Source organism: Myxocyprinus asiaticus, chromosome 10, assembly GCF_019703515.2.
Source record: "Myxocyprinus asiaticus isolate MX2 ecotype Aquarium Trade chromosome 10, UBuf_Myxa_2, whole genome shotgun sequence".
Taxonomy (NCBI): Eukaryota; Metazoa; Chordata; class Actinopteri; order Cypriniformes; family Catostomidae; genus Myxocyprinus; species Myxocyprinus asiaticus.
In genome coordinates this window covers 30080717-30095862 of record NC_059353.1, presented here as the reverse complement: position 1 = coordinate 30095862, position 15146 = coordinate 30080717, and the positions used below count along the sequence as shown (strand labels likewise).

The 15146-nt window shown below is 38.9% G+C and overlaps 1 protein-coding gene across 4 annotated transcripts in view; it reads left to right on the top strand.

The window, feature by feature from the left end:
- LOC127446798 (interleukin-1 receptor accessory protein-like 1-A) overlaps positions 1-14938 on the top strand; it is a 146890-nt gene extending 131952 nt beyond the window's left edge. For 2 of the 4 annotated variants that reach the window (XM_051708019.1, XM_051708016.1), the window contains 3 exons: positions 2077-2247; positions 2925-2969; positions 12355-14938. In XM_051708019.1, coding sequence (XP_051563979.1) covers positions 2077-2247; positions 2925-2969; positions 12355-13076 — 938 coding nt within the window. In that variant the 3' untranslated portion in view covers positions 13077-14938. The remainder of the gene's footprint in view (positions 1-2076; positions 2248-2924; positions 2970-12354) is intronic. The other 2 variants (XM_051708020.1, XM_051708018.1) reach the window with 1 other exon arrangement.
- Positions 14939-15146: the final 208 nt, after the last annotated feature.

The following is a 15146-nucleotide window of genomic DNA, read 5'->3' as shown; positions in this document are numbered from 1 at the left end:
GCTCAAATGATTCTTTCAACGAATCACACATCACTGTCGCTGATCTGCATGCATTTTTACACGTACAGCTGTTATTTTTCAGTCACAAAAGTAACAAAAGGGTCTGGAGAAATTTATCGGAGTATTTTTTTCTTCAAAATGTAGTGAAGTGAAAGTAAAATTCCAAAGAAATATTTATATATATTAAAAAACTGTACTTAAGTACATTAACAAAGTATTTGTACTTCATTACTATTATAATACACCTCTGTAAGTACCTAACTAAACCACTGTTTTATGATTGAAATGTTGTACCGACCAACATTAATTTCCAAGGGTGCAAACTATTCACTATTTGGCGAAATTCGCTGTTTTGAATTTAAAATGTATCATGTACAGTATGTGATTTGTATGTCATTCATAATTGTGAATGTGAAAACATTAACGGAGCAGTTTTCAGCATGTCAGTCTTAAGACAAAACGCGAATGTCTGTATATTGTAAAGGAATTGAAGGAATGTGGTAATCTGGCAGGTTTTTGAAGTAGCTTTTTGGAAAATTCTCTTGACATTGTCTAAGAAAAGTAACTATAAAAAAAACACAAAGTAGAGCATCATATATTTTTAGTGCAAATATTATTAGGTAATCATTAACAATCAGTTTAAGATTTTCTAAATAATTTCTTTATGTCTTTAATTAATTCTTAATTTTGTACAGCATCTCCTAAGGGTCTACTTTTAAAAAAGACCATTTTATTTTGAGTATGTCTTGTCAGGTCTGTGCTCAAAACATGAGCCACCAGTTAAAGTAGTTCACCTAAAAATGGAAAATGTTCTTTTACTCACTCATTTACTCATCCTTATGTTGTTCAAAACATATATGCTGTTACTTTTTCTTGGAACATAAAAAATAGATATTTTAAGCAGCTCTATTCCATAGAATAACAGTTTATAGTGAGCAGGAGCTTTCAGAATTCAAAAAGGATTATTATTAAAGGATCAGTATAAAGATATCATAACAGTAGTCCAAATGACTTGTGCACTATTTTCAAAGCTTTCTGGGGCCATAGAAAAGCTTAGTGTTTATGGACTACTTTATTTTAATTATGTTTTTTATTATTTTTTATCTTTGCACCTTGACAGCAGTGGTCAAAATGAAGTGTTTTTGTATGGAAGATTGCAGCGTTTGGATTCTTGAAGAAAAGATTGATTTAAGATTCTAAAAACAATGAGGCATAACTTAAGGACAGTAAATAATTTTGTGTATTTTCTTTTTGCTAGCCAGCTGACAGTCATGTAATTTTACAGATCCATCAGTGATGAAAAGAATTCAAATTATATTAGTCTTTTCTTTGATACAGTACAAAAAATAAACAAAATATGACTGAAACAGGCATATTGCTAGCAATGTAGACACAGTGTTTGTCTTGTACTGTGTGAACTTAAAACAAAAACATATTTTAAAACCAAAGTTATCAAATTTTGGTCACATTTAAAAAACGCATTTAAAGAGAAACGCCTTTATTCAGAAAATTATAATTTTATCGCCTTTTACTATTTTAAAGGACCATTATATTTTTTGCCTCCCCCAAAATGGTTTGGTCCCCCACCAATGTTTAAGATATGGTTATGGCCTTGGTTTTGATTGAAATTATATTTAATTTTGAGCCAGGCAAAGTTAATTGTAAAAACAAAGATATCTTCAGAATGTCACTATGCTTTTTGCAACACTTTTAAATTTGTTATTTTTTTACATATCTATTAAATATACACACACCAACCACTTTATTAGGTACACCAGTACATACATATTCATGTGATTATCTCATCAGCCAATCGTGTGGCAGCAGGGCAATGCAGTGAATATATTTTAACTTTTGAAGTGATATGGAGTGACAAGGAACACTACAGGGCACTGTTCTTTGTAATTGATGCTGAATTGCATTTTGCTTATTTTTTGCAGTTTTTATGAGATTGCAGTGCAATATTGTATCTTTTCTATGACTTCCATGTTTTGATTATGTAAATTGGTGTAATGTTTTCTCTTATGGAAATATTGTAATAAAGAATAATTTTCAAATTCTTTCTTTAACCCTCAGATAATAAAGAGTATGACGCGTACCTTTCCTACAGTAAGGTGGAACTGGATCAGTGGGGTCAGGAATTACAGGAGGAGGAGCGCTTTGCTCTTGAGATCCTCCCGGATGTCCTGGAGAAACATTACGGCTACAAACTCTTCATCCCGGATCGAGATCTAATCCCTACCAGCAGTATGTGCAGACTGAGTGTTTTGTGTGTGTGTGATTATTTCTTTGTTAGTGTGATTGTAAATGTTTTTCTCATTCAATGTTTAAAACATTTTCACAGGTAAAAGCCAGTTATAATCATAGGGAGTATTTCTTGTGAAGTTTTAGGAGAATATTCTGGAAACCACAATTATCCCAAAAGAAAGCAGCTTAGACATGGATTTTACAAACAAAACTCATTATACAGAACTAATGAAAATTGCTTTATCATTCATAATCGATTGTGGCATTTTCAACTCGTAAACATGGCAGGAGTGTGCTGGATTTACCTTGCTTTCTAATACACACTACAAAGTAATTAAATAATTTGTAATTAAAGTCTAATTAAACCTCCTCATCAGCAGTAATATGACCAGAAAGCCTTATGTTGACTAGAAAATAGCTTTGTTTATATAAAAGAAAAAAACTCATATTTGTGAAAACTTTCTTCAAACAAAAATATGTTGTTCATGAATTTAATATTCTCAAATGCTGGTTGGTAGTTTAATAATGCTATTAAAAATAAAAAGTATTTTCATTGCAAGCCATCAGAGCCTGTTTACATAACACTATGTTTTTGTTTGCATCATTATTTTATGCCTGTGTCAAGTGTTTTTGCCCTGTATGTGTGCCGTGCCTGAAAGCTGAATGTTTATGTCCAGGTATGAGCAGTGAACATTACCAGGATGACACACATCTTCTTAGAGGTACAGCTTTATTTTAATGCAAAAACACTTACAACTGAGCACACATGTACAGTGCACACAACACGCACATAATCTGCATGTATATTGGTTTTTGATCTGTTCATGAATGACTGTGGTTGTTGTGTCTTAAATGTGTGTTTGTCTTGTAATGTCCGTATAAATTTAAGTCCCCATATAATCAGATATGTTGGATTGCAAATAATTATTTTCTTTATCAGTATTTTGTCTTGTTTCAGTAAAGAAAAAATCTAAACATCCTTAAAACAAGATACATTTACTTGAGAAGAAAACATTGTAAGATAGGGTAGACCTAGTACAGTTGTAATGGAGTATAGCTGTAACACTGCAAATAGTTTCCTTCTAGTGCAGGTTTGAATTTTTATTTTTAGTATGCAGTTTTACATTGCATCCTCTCTCTGTGTGGAAAATGTGAAGAACATTGATCCAAATTGATGAGAAATTATTAGTGAACATCAGTTTTGGGGGGTAATTTTTTCATTTTCTACTCCTCTTTCATTGTGAATAAATCATTAATTCTGAATGACCATGAAATGAAACTTTGCTTGTTGTTATTAGTGATTTGTCTACCTTCAATGAATGTATTTTGGACATCCTAGGATGCAAGTTCACTGATAAAATCAGGCAAACATTGAAGGTGATCAGCAGGACAGATGTAACTGTTACAACTGTACCTGCTACATAAGAAACATGGTTGCCAATACTCCTAGAGTTTTGTTAGCTTTTATTCAGTCAGAAAGCTTAGATAATTAAGCAAAACAAATTAGATAGATAGATAGATAGACAGATAGATAGATAGATAGATGTAAATGAGTATTTTGGTTTGTTTGCATGTATGTTCATGTCACAGGATGCCTTGTATCAGGGTGAGGAAAGCTAGATTATTTCCATCTGATGTGTTAGAAATTATAAAACAGTTAGTTCCAGTCCTCGAATCTGATTGGACGAGAGACGTTCCATGAGTACTGATGTCTCACACCATCAGCACTCGGACGCTTCACTGTTTATATCACTCTGCTTGTGTTTGTGGCATTCTATTTTTTTTAATTCACATTTCTATTGATTCATATGCACATGACTGTGAAAAACTCAAGACATATATAAAGAATCAACATTTTTCATTTAAACCCCACTAATACAATCCCACCCTGACCCCTAACGAACACCCCTGTGGTCCCACATAACACACACACACACAATCCAAAAAAAAAATTGTATATATATATATATATATATATATATATATATATATATATATATAAATAAAATAATAATAAGCATACATGATTAAACTAAACTATTCTCTCCACATCCCCTCCCCGAGTGTCCCCCCAAAAAACTAAATATTTACCCCATTTTTTAACAAATAAGTCCCTAAACCCCAGCCTTCTACTTACCGCTTCCTCAGATGCAGCTACCCTCTAAAAGAGGGTGCTCCACTTGACTTCCAACCCCTTAAAATTACTTGCCTGCCGATCATGAGACTGGTCAGAGCCCAATTTTTTATGTGATTATCCCCTAAATTCATGACCGCCCCATCACCCAAAATACAGAGTCTGGGACAAAGCAAAACCTGAATGTTCAAAACATCACACAAATAACTCCGAACCTTCAACCAAAACTCCTGGATCTTAACACACCCCCAAAAAACACGGGTAGTGTCTCCAACTTCTGATTGGCATCGCCAGCAGGTGGGTGTGTCTTTAAGACCAAGCCTATGTAATCTAGAGGGGGTCCAATAAAATCTATGTAAAATCTTAAATTGCATAAGGCGAACCTTTCATCTCTAGATACAGACTTGACATTTTTCAAAATCTTAGTCCACACTCCATCCTCCAGTAGAGAAGTCAAGGCTCCATCCCCCAGTCTCTGGATTAGCAGGGAGTAGTACACTGATGCCTCATGAAAAGCAGCAATCACCTCTCCCAAAGCACCTGCCACTTTAGGGGGGTGTGTGCTACTCCCAAAAACAGTACAGAGCAAGTGGCGAAGCTGTAAATACTTATAGAACTGAGATCTGGGAATCCCAAAATTATGAACCAAATTCTCAAAAGATCTCAACACTCCACTCTCATACAGGTTGCCGAGTGCAGTAACCCCCAAAATCACAATCCACTTTGACCAGCAGAAAGGGGACTTGTTGATACATAATTTGGGGTTCAGCCATATGCTTGAGGCAACATTTAAATAAATGTCTGAATTAAATACTCTGGCCACTCTTGTCCAAATCACGTGCAAATGTGAAATAACGGGGTGTGATTTAACTTCTCCGGTTACTTTGATAGAAAGGCTTTGCAGTGGCAAAATAGTAGGTAGTAGTAGTATCTAGTAGGTTCAGAGACAAATAATAAAATATCATCTGCGTAAAGCAGAAGCTTATGCGCCACACCTCCCGCAACCACCCCTGGAAAATCATCCTTCTTTCTTATCGTGGCTGCTAATGGTTCCAGGGCAAGACAGAACAATAAAGGGGAAAGAGGGCAACCCTGCCGAGTGCCCCTATTCAGAGTAAAATAATCTGAAATTAATCCATTTGTTTGTACCGCTGCTACAGGGTGTCTATAAAGTAACTTAATCCAACCAATAAATGTACTCCCGAACCCATACATTTCGAAAATCTTAAAAAGATAATCCCATTCTACCATATCAAACGCCTTTTCGGCATCAAGTGAGATGCTATTGACCACATGATATTGATGAGACGCCTGATGTTATCAGAAGAGCTGCCGCCCCGAATAAACCCCACCTGATCTATATGTATAAGAGATGTCATAACCTTACTTAATTGGTTAGCCAGAATTTTTGACAATATTTTTACATCTAGTTGGATCAGGGAGATTGGACGGTAATTTTTACACTCGCTTGGATCTTTGTCCTTTTTAAGAATCAGACTGTTCCGGGCTTGTGTCATGGTTGGAGGAAGCTTTCCATTCTTTAATGATTCTGTATGAACTTCTAACAAAAGTGGAGCCAGTTCCGTAGCATAGGATCTAAAAAATTCTGCGGCAAAACCATCTGTCCCCGGAGCCTTGCCAGTAGGTAGGGACTTAATTACCTTGTCAAGCTCCTCCAAGGTTATCTCAGAATCAAGAGAGTTTTTTTGCTCAATTGTCAGTTTATGAAGATCTTATGGTTCCACAAATTTTCTAATATCTTCATCAGTAGACGAAGACATGGAACTACAAATATCAAGATAGAACTCTTTAAAAACATTATTAATATAAATGGCAAAAATGTCACCATCAGCAGATTTCACTGAGGGAATGATAGAAAGAGACTCTCTCTGCTTTATATATCTAGCCAAAAGCTTCCCTGCTTTGTCACCTGACTCAAAGTATGACTGTCTTGCCCTGAATAACCAAAACTCCATTTTCCGCAACAAAATAGTATTATATCTATATTTCAATCGGGTCAATTCTCTGAGGCCATCAGATGACATACGGCGCTTCAGCTCTGCCTCTGCAATATTTCCTTCCAACTCCAAGAGTTCTCGTGCTTTGGATAATTTTTAAATGAGGCATACTGTATGATCTGACCCCTAAGAACCGCCCTAAGTGCTTCCCAAGCCACGCCCACAGAGGATACTGAGGACCAGTTGGTCTCCATATAAACACTGATTTCAGTCTTTAACATTTGTTGGAAATCAGGATTTTGCAAAAGGGACACATTAAGGCACCAACTGTATGATTTCTTTTTCTCTGTATATGGCAACACCTCTAAACTCACCAGGGCGTGATCTGAGACTAAGATGTTTCCAATTGAGCAATCAACAACAGATGAAATTAGGGATTTGGATATAAAAAAAAAATCTATTCTAGAATAAATCTTATGGACTGATGACAAAAATGTATAGTCCCTACCAGATGGGTTCAAAAGTCTCCAAATATCTGTAAGACCAAGGTTTTTACACATCCTGTGAAGCGTCAATGTTGTTCTAGGGGGTTTACACACTTTTGCTTCACTGTGATCAAGGACTGAGTCCATCAAAAGATTAAAGTCTCCTCCCAATATTATATCATGAGGGGTGCCAGCAGTTTGCCGCATCCCTTCAAGATCTATAAATAAGCCCTGATCATCAGCGTTAGTGTGTAAATATTAGCCAAATCAACCTTTTGCCCTTGAATTTCAGCTAAAACAGTAATGACTCTCCCTAATTTATCTTTAGTCTGTTTGAGACATTTGAATTGTAGATGTTTATTAATCAATATAATGACTCCCTTGCTCTTACTTGAGCCAGCACTAAAAAAAAAATGTCCACCCCATATCTTCCCAAATTTTTCAGCTTCCTGCGGGGAGAGATGTGTTTCTTGAAGAAACACAGTATCATATTTCTTACGTTTAAGAAAAGTAATAACCTTCTTTCTTTTTATGGGGTGCCCCAACCCATTTACATTCCATGTGGAGAGAGATAGTACACTCATATTAACATTTGACATTTTGATATAGTAGAAAAAATTAATTGTGTGTCAAAAACAAAATTATACAGACCACATTCCCCATTAGTGAAACAATCAAACCCCGAACTTCCCCCCGAACAAAACAAACAGAAAAAATTAAATGTGCGCATTAACCCTGCGCACGAAAGTGCCAATTGGCGACAATCCCTCTAAACTCAAAAGGTCCATGAACGCCCACGAGCCCCAACAACAACCTTGCCATCGGATTGCTAAATTTTGCCTCACAAATTGTGAGGCAAAATTACATAACAGAAAATACTTCGTAAAATAAACCCCAGCCAATAGGAAGAATGAACACAAAGAACATGTAGATTCATTCACAGAACTGTTTCAAAGGTGTGATCTTCCACAAAACAAATTCCAGCTGATATAAAACCGGACAGATTCCTCGGACAAACAAGCAAATGTTCAGTGAGCCAGCTGTTATGAGTTCAGCGGATGACGTAATCATTCCAATGTCCCGTAAAAATACTCAACAAAACAAACTCCAGCCAGCAGGAGGAATAAGCACGAAGAATGAACAGATTAATCCACAGCTGTTCCAAAGGACTGTTATTCAATAGAACAAGCTCCAGCCGCTAGGTGGAACCAATACAGAAAGAAACAAAACTGGCATCCCGGTTCCCCGGATGGTCGAGTCAATTCACTCGGAGGCCGCATAAAAGTATATACCATGACTTACACAATCCGTCAACTTTATAAAAGACATCCTTTGTGTGAGCATGTAGATATTTTGCGGTCATCCGTAGTGTCCACTCTCAAACTGGCCAGGAACTTCAATGAAAAAGTAATCTTTCGTCAATGCAAAGGTTTCTTTAAGGAAAAGTGTTATTCACAAAACATACTCCAGCCGCTCGGCGGAGCCAACGCAAAAAGAAAAAAGAAACCAAAATGAAGCCCAGCTTCCTCAAAAGCCAAAGTACAGCGAGTCGACCCACTCACATGAGAAACACCCAATGGTTTACTCACCCATTGATTCAATAAAAGACATTGCCTGATTGGGACATGTAAATACTTTGCGACCATCCTTCGTTTCTATTCTCAGTTTGGCCGGAAACATCAGAGCAAAAGTGATCTTTCGCTGATGTAAGAGTTTCTTACATTCCTTGAACCGATCGCGTTTCTCTCTTGTCGAACTCGCAAAGTCCGGGAACAAGAAAATATTACGGTTCTTCCAAGAAAGCTTCCCTTTGCTCCTCGCCTGGCATAACACAAGATCTTTATCGGATGATCTCAGAAATCTGGCCAGAATCGATCGGGGCCTTTCTCCCTCAGCAAATCTGTGAGCTGGGACTCTGTGAGCTCGCTCGATTTCCAGCTGTGGCCTGTTATGTCGAGCAGACTCAGGAAAAGCTCATCTAGGAATTTCACCATAACTCTGCCCTCCTCATGCTCAGGAATTCCAACAATTCAAATGTTATTCATGCGGCTTCTATTCTCAAGATCTTCAAGCTTTTCAGGGAGATGTTCCAAATCAACTTTGGTCGTGGGCGGATTAGCGGTTAATTCCCTCTCCGAAGATTCCAGACAATCGATTCGTCTCTCAGCATTAGTCACTCTTGTAACTAACTCAGAGAATTTTATTTCCATTGCCGTAATCGATCGACGTATTACAACGAGATCCTCCAAGTCAGCAAGAACCTTTGTCATCATCACTGACACGTTGGACAATTGACGCTGGATCAACTCTCCCGCCGCGCCGTCCAAATCGAGTCCCTGGTCTGTAGGCCTGTCGGGGCTTTCATCCTGAACACGTAAGTGTCTTTTAATGTCTCCAGAGCCCGAGGATTTTGACTTCTTTCCCATGTTTTGCCTCAAAGAGCAAATGTGTAACTGGGTGTATCAAATTTCACCAGATTTTAACATGAAAATAATAAAAAATTTAGCAAAGTGCGCAGAGCTCGTCGCTCACACGTCTGCTTCTTGCATGGTGTCACGTGACCTCCTGTTTGTGGCATTCTAAACTAAAGTGTAAGAGCAGTGTAAGAGCAGCACAGATGTGTAAAAGAGCTAGATGTGTGTCTTTTCATTTTTTCCTGTGGGATTGATGATTTTAGACAGCAGGTGGTGACAAAAGACTATTTTTATGTGTTATAAGCCAGTTAGGTTTGATTGAGTCAGTGCACAGTTTCTTTTAAGTCGTTGGCATTGTCTCTCACTCCATAATCACTCGGATTACTACTACAACATTACACCTGGGAAATTCAGTTAAACTAACAGCTTCAGCATTAAGCCTTATCACAGCTGAGAGACACAACAGATGGAGTAGTCAAAAACATACTCAAGGTGCTTACCTGATACCGGTGTTTCCACGTTGTGAGGAGATGTAAAGAACAGTTTCTATTGTGAATGACTCTTGCGCACCGGCTACCCAAAATAATCATGGGGGACCCCCGCTAGGATGGCAATTTTTACACAGAGAGAATAGGATGTATTTGACCAAAATTTATATTATCTTCAGCAAGCTGACTACCACTACACAGCTGCTGCTTAGGAGTCTCAATAGACACAGGAAATCACACAAGCTCAATTGCTTTCTCTCTCTCTCTGTCTCTCAAACACACACACATCCTTGTTTCTCCAATAGAAACAGCTTAACCCATCGTTATTAGTTCTGAAGTGACATTTTTGATTTAGTGACAGAGTTTTGTGCGCAACTTTTTAACTACCAACGGCAGATCCAGATCCATCGTGTAAGAAAGTAGTTCCATGCACAAATGCAATTTTTTGTGACAGTACTAAATGTTTTTATAATTTTTTATTTACGTTTTTTTTTTTTTTTTATCACCTTTTCTCCCCAATTTGGAATGCCCAATTCCCACCACTTAGTAGGTCCTCGTGGTGGCGTGGTTACTCACCTCAATCCGGGTGGCGGAGGACAAGTCTCAGTTGCCTCGCACAACTTACCACGCGCCCCATTGAGAGCGAGAACCACTAATCACGACCACGAGAAGGTTACCCCATGTGACTCTACCCTCCCTAGCATCCGGGCCAATTTGGTTGCTTAGGAGACCTAGCTGGAGTCACTCAGCACACCCTGGATTCGAACTCCTGACTCCAGGAGTGGTAGTCAGCGTCAATACTCGCTGAGCTACCCATGCCCCCTATTTACTTGTTCTTTTAACTGTTGTGTAAAAGCAATATCACACTCGCCATCATGCTGTATGGCCCCAAATCAGCATGGCTGTGATTACCTATGGCTGATGTAGTGCTATAAAGAACTCTTTTTTTTTGTACGTCATGTCGGGGGTTGCCCTTTTGGCTCTGCCTGCTGGCAGGCTTTTCCCCACCTCTCTAGGCCTGGGGAGGGAGACGAGGGGAGGGAAAAACAAAACAAAACAAAAAAAAGAGGAGAGGGAAAGGGCAAGGTGGAGCGACAGTGAGAGAGAGAGAGGAGAGTGAGAAAGACATGCTGTTGCCTGGTCCTCCATCACTCTTCCACTCCTCCAGCCAGTCCTCCAACCCCTGGCAGATGGAACACCCCTCTGCGTTTTGGCGGCTGGTAGGGAAATCCTCCGCCCCTGGCAGCGGCTCCACCACTCCAGGCGGCCGGCAGCGAGCCCCTCTTCCTCTCGCGGATGGCGGCCGTTCCTCCACGTCCAGGCAGCCGGCAGCAACTCCTCCGTCCCCCTGCTCCTTTGGGTGGATGGCAGTGGCGAGGACTCCACGACAGCGCATGCCAGGACGAGGCGGGAACCGGCTGAACAATCAAAGTAATATTTTAATAGGAACTTAAACAAAAAGACACAAGAACATAAACGCACACATGGCAGCTGCATGTGGCTCTCTCTCTCCCGAACTGCCACGTTCCGCTGCACTTATCCCTCTCCTTAGCTGATTAGCCCGATTGGGGGCCGGACGTGCGTAGTCATGGCCCGGCCCCGCCCTCCTCCTCGTCACAACTTGTTTTGAGAGAATATATCATGAATTATATTGAATATTTGTATTACCCCATTAGCAAATTATCTTTCTTTTTTTATGCATAAACCTTACAGATTTTGTATACATTTATTATTTAAAACAGTCATAAAACAAGCCAAAGGTGTAAGAAATATAAACATGAATCAAGATGCACTCACCAACCACTTTATTAGGTACACCTGTACACCTACTTATTCATGCAATTTTCTAATCAGCCAATAGTGTGTCAGCAGTACAATGCATAAAATTATGCAGATACAGGTCAGAAGCTTCAGTTAATGTTCACATCAACCATCAGAATGGGGAAAAAATTTGATCTCAGTGATTTAGACCGTGGCATGATTGTTGGTGCCAGACGGGCTGGTTTGAGTATTTCTGTAACTGCTGATCTCCTGGGATTTTCACGCACAACAGTCTCTAGAATTTACTCAGAATTCAGACTGACTGGCTGGCTGACTGACTGATTTGAGCTGACAGAAAGGCTATGGTAACTCAGAAAACCACTCTGTACAATTGTAGTGAGCAGAATAGCATCTCAGAATGCACAAAACTTCAAACCTTGAGGCCAACGGGCTACAACAGCAGAACACCATGTCGGGTTCCACTTCTGTCAGCCAAGAACAGAAAGCTGAGGCTGCAGTGGTCCTACCTTCTGTGTACTTCAGCAGAAATTGAGATTCATTAGACCATGCTATGTTTTTCCAGTATTTAACTGTCCAGTTTTGTTGAGTCTGTGCCCATGGCATGAACTGCATGAATAAACAGGTGTACAGTTGTACCTAATAAAGTGGTCGATGAGTGTATATTATTGGAAAGACATCTTAATATTCTATGCAATTGCTTCTCGAGTAAATGTATCCTGTTTTAGGGATTTTTAGATATTTTTACTTAAAACAAGACAATTACTGATTAAGAAAAAGATTGTTTGCAGTATGCACATTATTCGTCTGACAGTTTCTCTTTTTCTCTGTCATTTTTATTTTCTGTAGCATACATAGAGGATGTATCCCGCTGTGTAGAGTTGAGCAAACGTCTGATCATCGTTCTGACCCCGAGCTATGTGCTGCGCCGCGGATGGAGTATATTTGAGCTGGAGTCTCGTCTGCGCAACTCTCTGGTTTCAGGGGACATTAAAGTGATCTTAATTGAGTGTGCTGATCTGCGAGGAGTTATTAACTACCAGGATGTGGAGGAGTTAAAACAAACCATTAAATGCCTGAGTATGGTGCAGTGGAACGGCCCGCAGAGCAACAAGCCTGGCTCACGTTTCTGGAAGCAGCTCCGCTATACCATGCCCTACCGCCGCCCCCAGCAAACCCTCAGCAACCACGCACTGGACACCAGCGAACCTGGACCCTTCGCCGACCTGCAGACCGTCTCTGCCATCTCCATGGCAACAGCAACATCTGCTGCCATGGCACCAGCTCACCCCGAGCTGCGCCCATCCCTGCGGAGCTCGTACCGCTCGCATTCGCTGGCACGCCAGAAACACTCGCACTACCGCAGCTATGACTATGAGCTGCCCTTCACGGCCGGAGGCACGCTGCCACCGCAGCACACCTACTGCAACCTCCCCCTCACCCTCCTCAATGGGCAACGGCCTGTCAACAACAAGACCCTGCGACAACACAGCCTGGATGAGCACCACGGCAACAATGCAATGCTCCCACTGCTGCCTCGAGAGACGAGCATCTCCAGCGTTATCTGGTAATACCAAGAGCAAGACAGTGAACATACCCAGTTTGGGTTGATGTAGCCTGGCTCACTGGAGACTAAATAAGATGATGTCACTGGCATAAAGCACAGGACACACTGGGTTCTTGTGAGCAAAATGATCATTCTGTCTGCGGTAAGTGGGTTTGAGGATGTGTTAGCCACTAAATCTTCTTTTGGGCATTGCTCCAGAAGTAAGGGATTACATAGTGCCATACCAGTCTTATCTAGCTGGGACTGTATGCGTGAACTGTCTGGTCACACCACACAGAGGTATACAGGGTCTTGTGTAAATGTTAGCGTTATATTTGTAGCACCACTGTCATCCTGTCTCCATGTTTAGTTTGATCATGCCATCTTTATTTTTAACACTCAATGCTTTTTTATTTTATTTTTTTATTTTTTTATTTTTTTTAGGTTTGACATGGATATTTGATTGAGATTTGTTTTGTTGTTATCTACCTTTTTTTAAATGGACTGAAAATATTCCTTGTTTGATTCTACTAATGTCATTTTACTCAAAGTTACTGCCTTTTTCCATTTCTGTTTCTGTTGTCCAATGCAAGGTATGTATTTATGGTTTTAAATTGCTAAATTTTAAAGAAGGAAATATATCACAAATTATGCAAAATATATGAAAGCCTAAAGGGGTTTGATAGAGGTGGTCAGAGAGCGGTGCCGTATTCTTTCAGCAGATGTGCAAGAGGAACAGCACCCTTTCCTAAATACTGGAGGGGATTTTAAATGACAAGAAATCTATTTTTATAACTGAAGAGTGCTGTTTCTCTCTAATACCACGGGGTCACTGTAACAATGGGATTGAGGACTCTTGTTTGTAAATTTGGGAATTTTCTACAGTTTGTTACATTGTTCTCATCAGTGGTGGGGGGGATGGCGGGTGTTTAATGTTATGAAACAATAATCAATTGCATTTTCATGTTTGTTTTTTTTTATTGTATTTTTTTATGTTGATTACTATCTTTCATTTATTGATGGTTTAGTATTTTTGACCCACCAACAGACCTTTTCATCTTTCACATTTCTAATCTGTTTAACTCTCAGTCTGATGTCATAACTCACAGGTTACATGCTTGTCTTTTTCTCCTCTAGCTGCTGTGTAACTCAGATACATGCGGGCATGTTTCATAGAGGAACACAGACCCGTAGACTTGCATTCTAGTATACAGTGTAAAAAAAATAAATAAAAAAAATAAAAAAATGACATACTAATTTAATACATACTATATGATTTCATAAATTCCCAAAGTAAATGCTATATATTTGTTATTTCTTGCCTAATGGCAGCATGTAATGACACTAAAGGGGAAAAACACAAAGCAAGAAATATCATTGTCTGAATAAAGAGGTTTGACAGTAAGAGGTCTAACTGTAAAAAAAAAAAAAAAAAAATCTGAAATTATTCTTGTAATTTCATTTCTGTCTTTCTTTGTTTTGTTTTTATTTTTACAAATTCATTTGAAGAAAAAAAAAATTATGAAATAATTAGAATTATGTATGAATGTTTACCTCCAAGTATGCATAGAGACTAGTTGTGTATCCTGGTTTGAATATTTACTGTATTATGAACAACAGCTATCACAGAGAGAATGTGTAATCTCTCTAGAGGCACAATCATTTTTCTTTTTATATTGTTTCTCACTGTGTACAGCAGTCACAAACCACTAGAAACTGATCAGTGAAATTGTGTGTTTGCAACACACAAGGTTTTAACAATAAAACAGGTAAGTTGCTAAAATAGAATATCCCAATTATGCTCTTGAGAGTCGAACAGGCAAAAATATTTTCATCAAACTTGTTCAGTGGTATATGAATTCACCTCCTCTAAATAAAAAAAAAGCTAAGAGCTATCTCATATGCACTGATTTCTTTATTACTTCAAACGTGACATAGACTTTGCATTATATACTGTAGTCTATAGATTTGTTTTAATGTGATGAATATTAATGTGTTGTGGCTCAGACATTTTTTCCATAACCCATGCTGCATAATTTCTAACTGTTCAGACTTAAGGTTTTCCCATAACTGATCATAAAAAAGTAGCAGATGA